This window comes from Lineus longissimus, chromosome 3 (genome assembly GCF_910592395.1).
Source record: "Lineus longissimus chromosome 3, tnLinLong1.2, whole genome shotgun sequence".
Classification (NCBI taxonomy): domain Eukaryota; kingdom Metazoa; phylum Nemertea; class Pilidiophora; order Heteronemertea; family Lineidae; genus Lineus; species Lineus longissimus.
In genome coordinates, this window is record NC_088310.1 from 22,975,263 (window position 1) to 22,988,552 (window position 13,290).

Sequence of the window (13,290 nt, forward strand, 5' to 3'; positions counted from 1 at the left end):
TGAAGTTAGTCATACAGAAGAAATGGTTGTCTTTCAGACCTTGTGGCTCGTGTAGCAGGAGGAATAGTCCCCTGTATTAAACAACTTGTGGCTGGTGTAGCAGAAAGAATAGTCCCCTTGCCTCTCTTTCACAACTTGGTTCCATGTATCTCACAGTCTGGGTTGGTGTGATTGGAGGAATAGTACCCTGTCTTTCTCAACTTCGTCACCTGTCGCTTACAACCTACAGTTGATGAAGCAGGAGGTATAGTCCCAGTCATTCAAAACCTGTGTATGGTGTAACAGAAGAAATAGTCCACTGTCTTTCTCAACTTTTGGCTGGTGTAATGGGAGGAATAGTCCCCTGTTCTGTACAGCTTGGTCCCTGTCTCTATCAACCTGTTGCCGTTAAAGAAGAGTCAAAGGATATTTAGGGGATATTGAGGTAGAAAGAAGGTTCATGGGCCATTACCCATAACTACACTCATTTCATTGATGCCATGCTAGCACATAGATCCCTTCCTGAAGTAATGGTTTGGCATCCTTCATGTAAATGATATTAACATGTGATCCTCCAAAAGCTGTCCTTAGAGCAATAAATCTTTTCTGCCATGGCACTCTCCACAACTAGAGTTCGTTGGTGTGTCAATTGGGAACTGATGGACAAAAGATGAAAAAGTTGAAAGACGGATATATTTGAAAAAATAGTCAAATTGTGACCTGTTTATTATTCATCATGATAATGGAAATACCAATAGTAATAACATATGGTAATTATATATTTATGTACAATTCGGAAATTTGCTATAAATATACATATTATGTACAAAAATGAACATCACAGACTGAATGACTTGACTGAAACAGGATCCAATAGGTTAAGTCTGTGTTCGGTTTGAACCAGGTGTTAGAAGTCTTCGCATATTACATTAAATATTTCCATAAATGGGCATTTTTAAATGGCAATTGTGTCATTTGTACATAAAGTGTACATTGTAGTCAATTCATTACTTAGATGAGTGACTAATGGCAGAGGATTACGACGAGTTTTAACAGTTAGACAGTCATTCACTCTTAAGTCATTTTCAATCTACAGTATTTACCCTTTAAAACATCCCTTCCCAATAAAACTCGAATTATTTTGATTTTTCTCCCAAGGAAGATATTTATTGTAAAATGTTAGACTTATTTTCACCTAGAGCAAGGAAACTTCTAGAGCACAGCATTGCACTACAATGTGCCCCAATGTCACACATAAACCTACATGTACATGTAGTAGCAAAAATATATAAGATAAGTGAAAAATGAACATCTCTGACATATCTTGACTCACTTATATATTTTTGGTAGCAGCTGACAAGAATAGTAACCTATAGCAGATAAATGCTCAGTTAAAGTTAGCCTGTGCACGTGAAAAACTTTATACAATATGTAGTCATTCTTCTTTGCAGACTGAAGAAAGTAGTCGCGAGAAATACGAAAGATCCCACCCCAACCTTGCGTAGGAAATTCACCAATTTGCTACCTGATGGACAGGAACACGTAAGGGTATTGAGATTCATGAAAACATACTTTGTACATTTGAAGAGATTCTTCTGAGTAAAGAACATTACTGTGTTCTTTTTGTGCGATATCATTTTTTCCAGATTTGTATAGTGGTGTGTTGTTGTGGTTTACTCAAGTAAACAATCACAACATTCAGTGATGAAACGTTCCTTCCAAACGTTTCACAAAATCATGGAAATCTTGAAATTATTGAATACCAATCTATTCTGTGAAATCATTTGATGACAAATACGGTGAAGCCACTGCGCAAAGAATTAAATGAAATCCTCGCATAAGTGACCCATTTCACCACAAATGTTACAGTACATGTATGTTGATATGATGCAATGCATTAAATTCAGTGTTCTGTGTTCAAATTTCTGTTAGTTATTTTTTTTGCTTTGACTTGTGTGTTTTTGAACGTGTAGAATTCACTCATTATATTCAAGATGTATGTTTGTGAAATCATTTGTGGTGAAATAGGACAACTATACTTACAACAAGGAAATTCTAGTTGCAGTTATAAACAGAAGAGAAAATGATGAAAATGGGGAACTTTGTGCGTACGATATGAATGTATGAAATATAGATGGCAGTATATTCAATGTGTGACACTTTCGAAATGTGTTGGTTGGACTCTTTTTCAAGGCTGATATTGAAACATTATGGGCGAGACATTTCATTTTCACAATCTACATATGTAATTGATCTCATAGCAAATAATACCACATTTTAAAAGTGTTTTCCGATACAAGAAGAGGAATCAAACGTGGAACACCATCCATTATGTAATGAATGGAAATACATGTAATGTATGTCCTCTTACGGTTAGATTTCCCCTTTCTACAATGTAGGCTGACATCAGCTGTACAGGTTCTGAATAAAATCCACAGTTGTTTTCCATAAAATTACGCTCAAATGTACAATAAGTAATCAAGTTGATGCAATATTGGGCTGTTTCATCAAGTCATGTCAAATTGAAGCCTATCCAAGAAACAAAAAGATGCCGCTGGCCTAGTTTCTGAACATGTTTGTCCGTTTGTCCAGCTAAATTCCAAAATGTTTGGGCGTTAAATTTGAAGAGCTATCAAAGTAAAGACCTGTATTTACAAGTATGAAATAATAAAAATTCAATTAAATCTTAAATTTTCAAGAGAATTGGCTAAAGACTATTAGAGGGGGTTTACAGGAACAAGACTTTTACGGCCTGATATAGTTTGAACATTTTCTTTTTTTCATCTAAAACCAGACGATATCTGCTACATTCGATACTGCTTCACACAAATTTTCAGGAGGTAATTGACTAATTACAATATGTACATTGCACATAAACCATTTGATGCAGTATCTCAGCTAGCGTGACCCCATAAATACAAAGAATGCAATGTGGACAAACAACCTTGAAAATGACCTTGAACACCAAGATCGTAGATAATAGACTGAACTTGACAAAGAGAAAAGTATTTTAACATTAAGTGATGTATTTTACAGAGTAAAAAGAATAATGGTTTCAGCATCCTTTCAATATCACATAATTTAGGCACTGAAAATGTCATGTAATACACAATTTCCTTACTTCACAGCTTTATTTTATGGGCCTCTTCTGCAAGCAACATCCATGTGAACCTCTACCTTTTCTGTGGATTTCTCGTGGTAGAAAAGATAAAAAAGTGCATTGTTAAGACCCTATGTACAATTTGCATATGACCCCTTGTTTGACGTTTCTCCTTATTAAAAAGGATTTGTTCTGGTGAGACGAAAGGAGTGCTGCTCGTCTTAGGAAAGAAGATAGTCGACAACTTAGGTAGGTGATACATCACTATAAATGTAACTGTGGACTCTTTAACCCTTTATCAGGTGAAACTACACCCCTGAACTAGTGTGTGTCTTCTGATACCATCTTTTTCTGAAAGTTTCACGAGGTGGCACTCGAGAATCAAACTAGTAAACAATTCCACATGTACATGAAGTAAAATGTCATTATTAGCCTAATTTAAAAAATAAAAAACTTTGCATGACAAAACAGAATGAAACCCCTTCTTTTAATGAACATATAGCCACACTAAAGGTGGTGGATATTATGTGCTTCCCATATACACAGACAATTTTAAAAAACTCAAGCGAATTGTAAGAAATTTCAATCTTTTTGCTCTAAATATGTCAAAATGCCCATGCCCAAAGGACATTTTTTGGGACTGTATTTCATGCTAAGCTGATTATTTATCACCTGATCCTCCCTAAGGAGAAGCCATATCAAAGTACAGATAACACCCTCAAGTAAGAGTGGTACAGACTGAAGTATTTTCCAGGAGAACAAAGCCTCCATCTCGTCCCCAGAATTCATGTTTAACATTCTGCTGTGCAATCAACTTTGGGATTGGATCTTAGGGACAAGGGTGAAGACCTTTCTCCCAGGACTAGCTATTTACACTGGAAGCTATGCTGGAAGTTGATATGAAGAAGCAAGATGCAAAATGCTCTGTTAGCACGTCTTAAGAGAACAGCACCAATCTTAATTGGTGATATTGGTTCTTCTTGAATTTGTATGATATTGATTTTCAGAATTGAACTTGAATGATAACTCACACTTTTGACTGGCTACTGAGCAGTTTGTATCATTGTGTTCCTTATTTACAGTGTATATATCATGATCTGACATTGGAAGGCTATGGAGGCTGCACTGTGGATTTCATGTGGGTGAAATAGCAACCTTTGCGGACAAACTTGCAGGAAACCAGCAGAAGCAAACAAACGGTTTCCGAGGATATGTAAAAAAACCTCGAAGTTCAAATATTTTTTATACATTTGTACAGGAACCTTGTCCTCACTCCTTGGGTGACATGTGAACACGAGGTTTAGAAAATGCCTTTTCCACGTTGATGGTATTGTACTGACCCAAAACTTCATTTTAATGTGGTGTGTGCATGCAGTTTAAATGAAACATAAATAGTATAAATTAATTACAAAGTGATTTTGTGTTGCTTCATAAATAAGTCTGATGGCTTCAAGCCAGAATTTACTGACAAAGAAAATGTTCAACCTTGTTCACACACAATAAAGGGTATACCTGGCCCCCTATCTCTTACAAGGAACTGTCCACCAGTACGATTTTGGCACAATGTTTTCAAGATCTCTAATTCTTCGCAAAGATTATTTTGCAACGTTTCTTTTGCATCATCGAACTTAACTAGCAACTGGTTCATAGAGAGAAAAAACAGGTCCAGGTCTACTCTTTGTGTGATTGTGTGTGGCATAAATTACTAATCTCTTTCGCTGAAGGATTTTGTCATTTTGTAAACATTTCCATGGCATTCTTATCAAAAAGAAGGCACTTAAATAAAATTTACAATCTGTTTTCAGTACAGCACATGAAAATACTCTCGTTTCACTGATCTAAGACTTGTCGATTAATTACTATGGAATCAAAACAAAGGCCATGCCAGAGCATGATGTCATGACCATCGGAAACGTGGTATCGCTAAAGCATTATCTGTCAAGTTGAACATGTTGAACGGTATCTACCTTGAAAACCGGTCTTAGATAGGTGAAACTAGAATATGTCTTTTGGGTGTGTTTACGTAATTATACGTCTGTTGCAAGCATCGCGTCTCGGTACGAGTGAAGTTGTAACGATCGCGAATGGTTACTGGAATTGACTTCTCTATTCATTGGCTTTATCCGTAATTCACTCGGATATTCACTGCAAAGACAAGAGAAAAGGAAAGATAAGCAATTGGTTAGAAAATAGGACCCATTTATCTTGATATTAAAATTGTTCTAGGTACTGTCAATCCTGCTTGAGCTGAAATTGTTTTTCTCAAATTGTATTTCTAAAAATAGCAATACAGACTTCAACATTACCACTGCAAGGAAATATTCGTCAACTAGGTATAAATTAAAATTTTTCCTGAAATTCGGAAGTCCTACTCTAAACATGTGCTGATAGTGTTGCACAAGGATTTTACTATAAAATTCAGAAAATCTTATAGCTTGACTTAAGACATAGAGTAAAGCATTGAAAGTCGATTTTACAACGAATTCAAATTGTCCAGCGTTCAACCTGTTCTTTATTTAGACGGCAAACGCTCCAGCAGGAAATCTCACAAATAACCCAGGATAATTGAGCACTCAACCTAAACAGGAAAAGAAAACTTTCTCGGGGCAAGTTTTGATAGGTCTGTGTGGCACTTTGTGTTTTTCCATTCATGTAGTACTAATGATGGTCACATGCTAAACCTGGCCTAGCCTAAGGTGAGATAAGTCATAACAAGTTGTCCTCTCTCCTCCAACTTGGCTGTAGTACCGCTAAGTGGACAGACAGGACACGGTTTAAATCCGAATCCTATTCTTAAACCTCTTGTCCTATTGTTGGGCCATTCTTCCCTGAGCAAATATTGTGAAATACACAATGTTGTGTCACTTTTGTCAAATGGTGTGAGAATGGCTAAATCTGTTGGTCAGGTCTTTTTTGGTCCAGTGAGTGTGGGAACAATGCTCCTGTGCATTCCATAGCCACATTTTGGATGCTAATTCTCAGAGCAACTCTGAAGAAGCATGAGAGATGTGGAAATTTACGGGGCATAGATCTTTAACGTATCTGTTTAACCCATCCCTGTTTAAAAGTAATGAGTGTGTATAGTGTTGTTACATGTATGTATTGGTGTTTAATAATATGTGGGCCTGTATTCATTACCAACACAATATCAGATCGCTGTAAAAAGAGAAACCTGGTTTCAACCATACCATAGTCCAACTCTGACCATAACTTGCCATGTGTAGTTTCAAACTTTGCCATTATATCACTTTACAACCTGATATAACCAAATACAACCTGATATGATTCATTATCGCAACTGAAGTATTTTATCAAACCTAGAGAGTGGATACCACTATAAATTTTGATAGTCAACATTGTTTTTGTGACCAGGTGCTGAAAATTTCAAATAAAATTGGACGTAGTATCACCAAGCTTATCAGAGGACCACACAGTCTTTCATATTTCTACCACAAGTTATGGCTTTGTGCTGCACAGCAATCCCATTAATACTATACTGTCCTACAAACTTATAGGTGTCGTTGCAAGTTGCATAATACACGTTGTTTAAACTGTCTGTAATTATGACCTCAATTTGGGGACATGCTAGATAATAGTGATGTGACAAGATGTCAAAAAACAAAGATGTACATTACCACGCTGCATATAATTGTTGCTTGTATGATAGGTGTCACTGTATAAAGTTACATAAGGGATGGCAAAACATTTATAGTTTCTGTAGTTATGAGAATTATCTCATGTATGTTATTGTATAAAATGATGGTGTCAATATAAATGTGTGCACCTTGTCTTTGTGCATGATTGTCGATGTGCAACTCTGGTACGACCAGAATGTAGAACCTGGACAGATTGGCAATTATGTGTGCAGTGCCAACAGTTCTAAGGTGATTAGTATTGGTATTAATCGGACAACAGGTGTTCACAAATAATTGTGATTGATATAGGAGATTGTATCAATATTGGGTCTTCCAATTACTGATAATACTTGAAGGATGTTCCATGTATATCCCCTCATAAAAAAGCAGAACCACCCAATTTATATATTTATCACAGGTGTCAGGCAAACTTATGTATGCTTCTTACATAGAGGTAAGTTGCTTAAGTTGATAACAACAACACAGAATTTGTCTCATGATTGAAAGCTGGCTGTAAGTTCGACATGCATCGACGTATAGGTTGTACATGAGTATGGAAAATATCTTTTTTTATGTTTGCATGACGTATCAATTTGAATTCTTTAGTTCTCTAATAAACATGTGACCTTGGAACCCCCATTTTGACCTTGAGAAATCTAGTAATTCTTCCCAAGGTTTCAAGTAATTGCAATCGCAGGTCTTAAATATGCATACATGTTTCAACATATTTTTGTACGTATTACAGCAGCATCCAATACTGGGGATTGTTGCCGCACTTTGTAGGTTCTTGAGTGAAACTGAGCAATGGAAACTGAGTTGCATCAACCATTCTGAAACAGGTTTCCTCACTCCCAGGTCCTTGAGTGAAACCGAAATGCATCAACCATTCTAACATTTGTACAACAAATGCAACTTGGTGTTGGCTAGATATTACATGTATGATGACAACAAATTGTGTAGGGCACAAACACATCAAGAAGCAGGCTACCTTGAAGCCGCCAATAAGTGTTGCAACTACAGTCTTCGGTGAACAAATAGTACCCACCACCAGGGACACAATCAGGTGAACATGTCGACAAAAACTTGGTGTTGAAATCCAAATTGTTTTATGGAGGTCGTAGCTGATTTGAGTCCGGTGGGCATTATTAGCAGTGTTCTTGCCAATGCACTTCTTTCAATTGCAAGTAATTGAAACTCCTCCATACTAATTTGATACTTCTCTGTGTGGTAGGCCCTAATTAGCAAAAGCATGTAAAAAGGAACACCACTGAAGAGCCAATATGGCAGTCCACGCCATAGTATGTAACTTCTGTAAGCAAAGTGTGTCAATAAAAATTACAGTATTTGATAAAGGAAGGCCACACAACATTTAAAATTATAGGAAATTGAAAGGCACTATGCATTTAAGTTCTAAAATTTTGTGCTTGACAACATTGACAAAAGTCGTTATGTTCCTGATTGGCACATCAATTTGACATTTATACTTTATAGTCAGGAAAATGGCAAACATTTAGCAGTGAATTAAGGATATTACATTCATAGCAAAAAAATGGAAAAGTCAGCATGATGATAGGAAAGGATCCGTTGAAGGCTTAGGGTTAGGAAAATCTGACTAACATGTATCACACCGTGGCTTACCCATTACGTGAGCACATTTTTCATCAGACTACATATGAATAAAAGAATGGGGAAAAACGTGAAAATGATGCAATTATAACTGATGAAAATTACAGTGAAAATAACCTTAGAGTAACCATCGTTACTCCAAGAAATAACATAAGGAAAGAGACATTAAAAGTTCGATCAGGGAAAGCGTGAATTTGATAAAGCTTCATTCAAACACTTCAATGCTTAGATCTGGAATGGTAAATATATACCCAAAATCCCAGGCCATCAGAATTCATCAATATGGCTGCCTATTCCGCTAGGTATTTGGAATTTTCCTCCCATGATTAGGTAATGTAAAAAACGTAAAGTCACAATATTGGTAATTCAAGTGAAGAATAACTATATGCAAAAACTTATAATAAAAAGCTCTTGATTAACTGGGTTGATATTATCAGATAAGAACTCGGTAAGCAGGTTACTGAATGCATTATGACATACTGGTTGGCATTCATAGCTCTCATTTCCATCTCAGAGCAAAGAGACAACCCGAACTGGATCTACATGTATGAGGCAAAAATTGTAGTTCAAATGATGTAACTAAAATCTTTCTATCAGACAGAAATGATAGTTTGAGTTTAAGTACTTCATTTGACACTTCAAAGTTTCCTAATCACTATCATGTTTATCATAATGTTTTTCCATTCGAGGTTATGAACGCACTGGCATTTGTCAATAATTATCTATTCAGAGCTGGGGTCGAATCGATACAACACCCCAGTACATTTCTGTGTATTTCAATATGAAAAACAAAGAAGTTCAGATTGTTATTCTTCGTGAAAAATCTGGGTTATAACGAATAAAAACAAGAGGTGTGGAAAATCCAGGATCACACAGATGTCGCTGGTGAATGAAATCATTGTGGCCTGCACCAGTATTCGATTGTTTGGAAAATATTGTGTGAGTTCTGTCCATCGTGTTATCACGTTATCTGGATTGTTGCCAAATACAGTTGTATAAACCACATGCTATCGAACATCCAGTAAGGCGGCAATGATGGGCTTAACTGGTGTGAGACTGGAACATCCAGTAAGGCGGCAATGATGGGCTTAACTGGTGTGAGACTGGACAACTTCAGTATGGGTGAGATTTCAAATGGAAAATTAGGATAACTGGTGCTAAACTCAAGCATCAACTAACTTCTGTGAACGTTTACAATACAACAAATTGTATACCAGCAATGTGATGTACCAAATTGTTACCGACTGCACTGCTACAAGCTCATGAAATGTTCAAATATATAATGTACAATAAATCCTGCTACACAACGTAGCAGAATTGTCTCTATTTAAGTATTCTTTTTACATTATTGAACATGCTCATTGAACATCAGTCGGCATTGTTTTACAAATAGTTTTTAAATACCTGTCAAGGTCTGCGCAAAAGATAGGAGCACGACTCACGTGCAGTAAATTTCATCAATACAATGCCAGAATAACCCATGCATTGTCCTGATAGGTATGTACATTCATGTTAAGCGATATATGTCTAGTTAATGTGACATCGTTGGTGAATGATACACACTTTTGTTCCATGTATTTGAGTTTTATCAAGAGCAACTAGAAGATGAAAGTGCCCTCAACTGCACTGATGAAATAGGTCATTGAAAGATATAATCAATACTTGACTTATATGTTGTAATGTATTTGATGGAAATGCTTTGCACCTAGATTTTTCAAATAAGGCAAAAGCCTTCTGGTATTATCATATAATGCGTTTTGACAATTGCATTTCTCGTTCTGTTTCCTCAAAAGTCCGGTTTGCATTTTTGAAGATTCTCAGAGACATCATCAAAGGATAATATTATGGTCGTTCAAATATTCTTATCCTTTTGATCTTGTAATTGATTGAAATTTGTAAGTTATGCTGCCAATTTTTGTTACGAATGTAACAATTGTCAATTGTTGCAGACTTGTGACTGTGTCATGTTTCTGAAATCGAAGGCCTCCTGAGAGTATGTTCATGTTATGTACATACAGCAGTTGGACAACAATTTTGAACCAGAAATATGAGAATGCTTCGAACATTTCCATGAAATGAACCAGAGATAGTTCTGTTTACATGTACATATTAACACTTTTTTTAAATTTCAATTTAAGAGTGTACCCCCAGATGAGTGAAGACATTTTTAAAGGTCTGGCATGAATATCAAAGGTCTCCCTTTAGAGACTATATTCTCAGGCACATTTCATAAACAGGTATGTTTCACGATGAAGATTGGAATAAAATTTGGTCTGGGCGATGCTTCCAATTAGTCGATATACATCTGAGTATTCCTCATGTTATGCATTCATTAGATACTGGTATGATCTCAGCTGTAACAAATTTCATCCCCCATGTCTATGATGTTTAGGTATTTAGCAAAATGTATTGATGCCTGATGGCGCACATCTGCCTTCTGGAGCAGACTGTCTACCATAATATATGAGTTCTCGCAGAGGTTCCCACGGTCCTTCTACCTTGCTGCATAAACCTGTGCCCCATCAGAGAGAAACACACTGGTTACTCTGTTTGTAAACTGTTGGTGTCGAATCAAGTGCTAGTGAAAAGAAGCATTCAAAAGCGATATCAAGTTATTTCGAAGAAGTTATTTTCGTTGATTCACATATCAGCGATGCTTAAAGTGAGTTTTACCTCACCATGCCCGATTTAAGAACAGGGTGCCACAAGGTTACATACTTGAACCATATTTATGGTAGCTCTGTTCAGAAATGCAGCATTGTCAAGTGCTATTTGTCTGGTTTTTGTGCAACATTATCCTAACTTATACTTGACTCTCGTGATCTAATAGAAGAATGTGGATGTTGATAAAATTAACCACCAATTTCACGACTATGCTTTGATATTTAATTGAAGCTTGGTACATGATTTCTTAATTTTAGAAAGACAACATGGCTTTTTACTTGCTTGATCTAAAGTAGGTCATCCATGATCTAGCTGGCTTTGGCATGGAAAGAAGGTTAATAGAATTGTAATTCTTTAATCATACATAACTTTGATTTTTGTTGTTGTTGGATCATTCTGCCTTGATGAATTGCCTATTACATGTAGTATGAAGGTACGAACTGTGTATGTAACATTGAAGCAAGAGAAAAGAAATCAGCGAATGTTTTTTCTGCAAATACACAGATATTGATGAATTCTTGATAATCTGTCGCATAATACCTCAGGGTTATTGGTTGAAAAATACTTTATTCACTCTTTGCTGCCCATTTCTCTCTGTCCTGGCTTCTTTTGTTTCCCAACCCAGAAAGCCTTCCCCATTTTGCTTGGCTTGTTTGTTTGTTTGTGTAAATATTATGATATACCATCAGGTTCTTACAATAGGTGTTTCTAATTTCAAAAAGTATGCACTTACAAATACCTAGAATGGTCAATAGATGGAACGTATTCATTATGAATTTTAAATGTATGTATGGCGATACTCAGGCTTAGAGCGAATTATTTGCACAAAATCATTAAAATTTGTCGGTTAATGTAGACTTGTGGAGATATTGGATACTGCTCCTATTACAAGTGGAATAATGTTTCACAATGGTTTTAATGGTAGTAGATACATGTGGTGGTCTCATTATGTGTATGTCTGATACTATCATAGTATAATTTACTATATCTAGCGTGTTTATTTGTAAGTTTGAAGTTATTTATAAATTTCTCTTTGAGGGAAAGGTTTACCAAGTGCAATGTTTTTGTTTGTTTTCACGTTATACGCTCACTTGATATTGTTCGTTATTTAAATAAACCATATGGGATGTTTAAACAAATTTGAACATAACTTGACAGTTTGGATGTACTTAAGGATGCTTTAAAAGTGAATTGTCAGAAGGCAAAATAGTTTTTGATGCATGTGTTTCATTTGCATTTTTCGAAATCTGACTAGGCTATTTGTTTGAAAAACAACTGAATTAGTGAACTCATGCAAGAAATAAAACTTCCTTTGATCTCGCTTTCCATATGTTTCAGGGTATAAATACGTGTATGAGATGTGCTCATGAAACACAATATTCGGTGCATGCAGCAAAGAAAAGCAGATGCATCACCTTTTTGAAACGATTGTTACAAAAACGTACCGTGTGATAAAGATGGACCACTTTATGGCTGCATCTTCAATTGCACAGCTGCATCTTTTGTCTGCTGTCGCTTTTTTTCAAGAATAGCCATGCATAAAGAAACAAATTGTTTCTGAGTGTAGTATGCTAGTGTATGTTACGTTACGCATATCACACAGGTACGTTTTCCGTACTGTATGTGTTGTTGAAAATATGATGAAAATGCATGGTATCTTTTTATAACTCTGACATGAAAGACCCACAAATATATATTCACATTCCGAAGACATCTATCCCACATGATTCTGCATTGAGAAATACCAAGTCAGGTTTTTGTTCTTACTTATAGGTGGTTAAGGTGACGGGATGGCATGAATTATTCGCCTTGGAGTGGTATGTTAATCTCTAATTCATATTTACTTGGTTATTTGCCTCTGGATGTTCATCGCGGACCAAGTCTTGAACTTCCATTTTTTTTCTTTAAATTTGTCCAATGGTGGCGCTTAAAAGCATTTCTCCCATGGGAGTGTAATATGAAACTAGTTAAAGTGGAAGCACTTTAAAAAACATTCTTTTAAATGTAAGTACCACGTTGATGCAAACCTATCAGTTATACGTGTTTCTTAACTAGAGATAATGGTAACTGTCACCTTAAGGTGTAAGCCAAGATTAACAAGGCACTATTTCAACGTGCAAGCTTGTAACAAAGTGTAAAATGGTGCTTGAGAGACAACTACAGATGCTTGTTGTTGTAGTGGAGTAGGCAGAGAAACATATCAATCACATTGTGCTTAGAGCTATTTAGCTTTTTAACTTAGAGTGATTAGATTGATATGTACAGACACATGTACACAGCAATAAC

At 36.0% G+C, this 13,290-nt stretch overlaps 1 protein-coding gene across 6 annotated transcripts in view; it reads right to left on the bottom strand.

Moving 5' to 3' along the window:
• Nucleotides 1-672: 672 nt before the first annotated feature.
• The window catches only part of LOC135484265 (delta-like protein D), a 94,223-nt gene continuing 81,605 nt past the window's right edge, over nt 673-13,290 (bottom strand). For 4 of the 6 annotated variants that reach the window (XM_064765576.1, XM_064765575.1, XM_064765574.1 and 1 more), the window contains exon 12: nt 673-5,224. In XM_064765576.1, coding sequence (XP_064621646.1) covers nt 5,107-5,224 — 118 coding nt within the window. In that variant the 3' untranslated portion in view covers nt 673-5,106. Of the gene's footprint in view, nt 5,225-8,352; nt 8,381-13,290 lie in introns of all 6 variants that reach the window. The other 2 variants (XR_010446440.1, XM_064765579.1) reach the window with 2 other exon arrangements.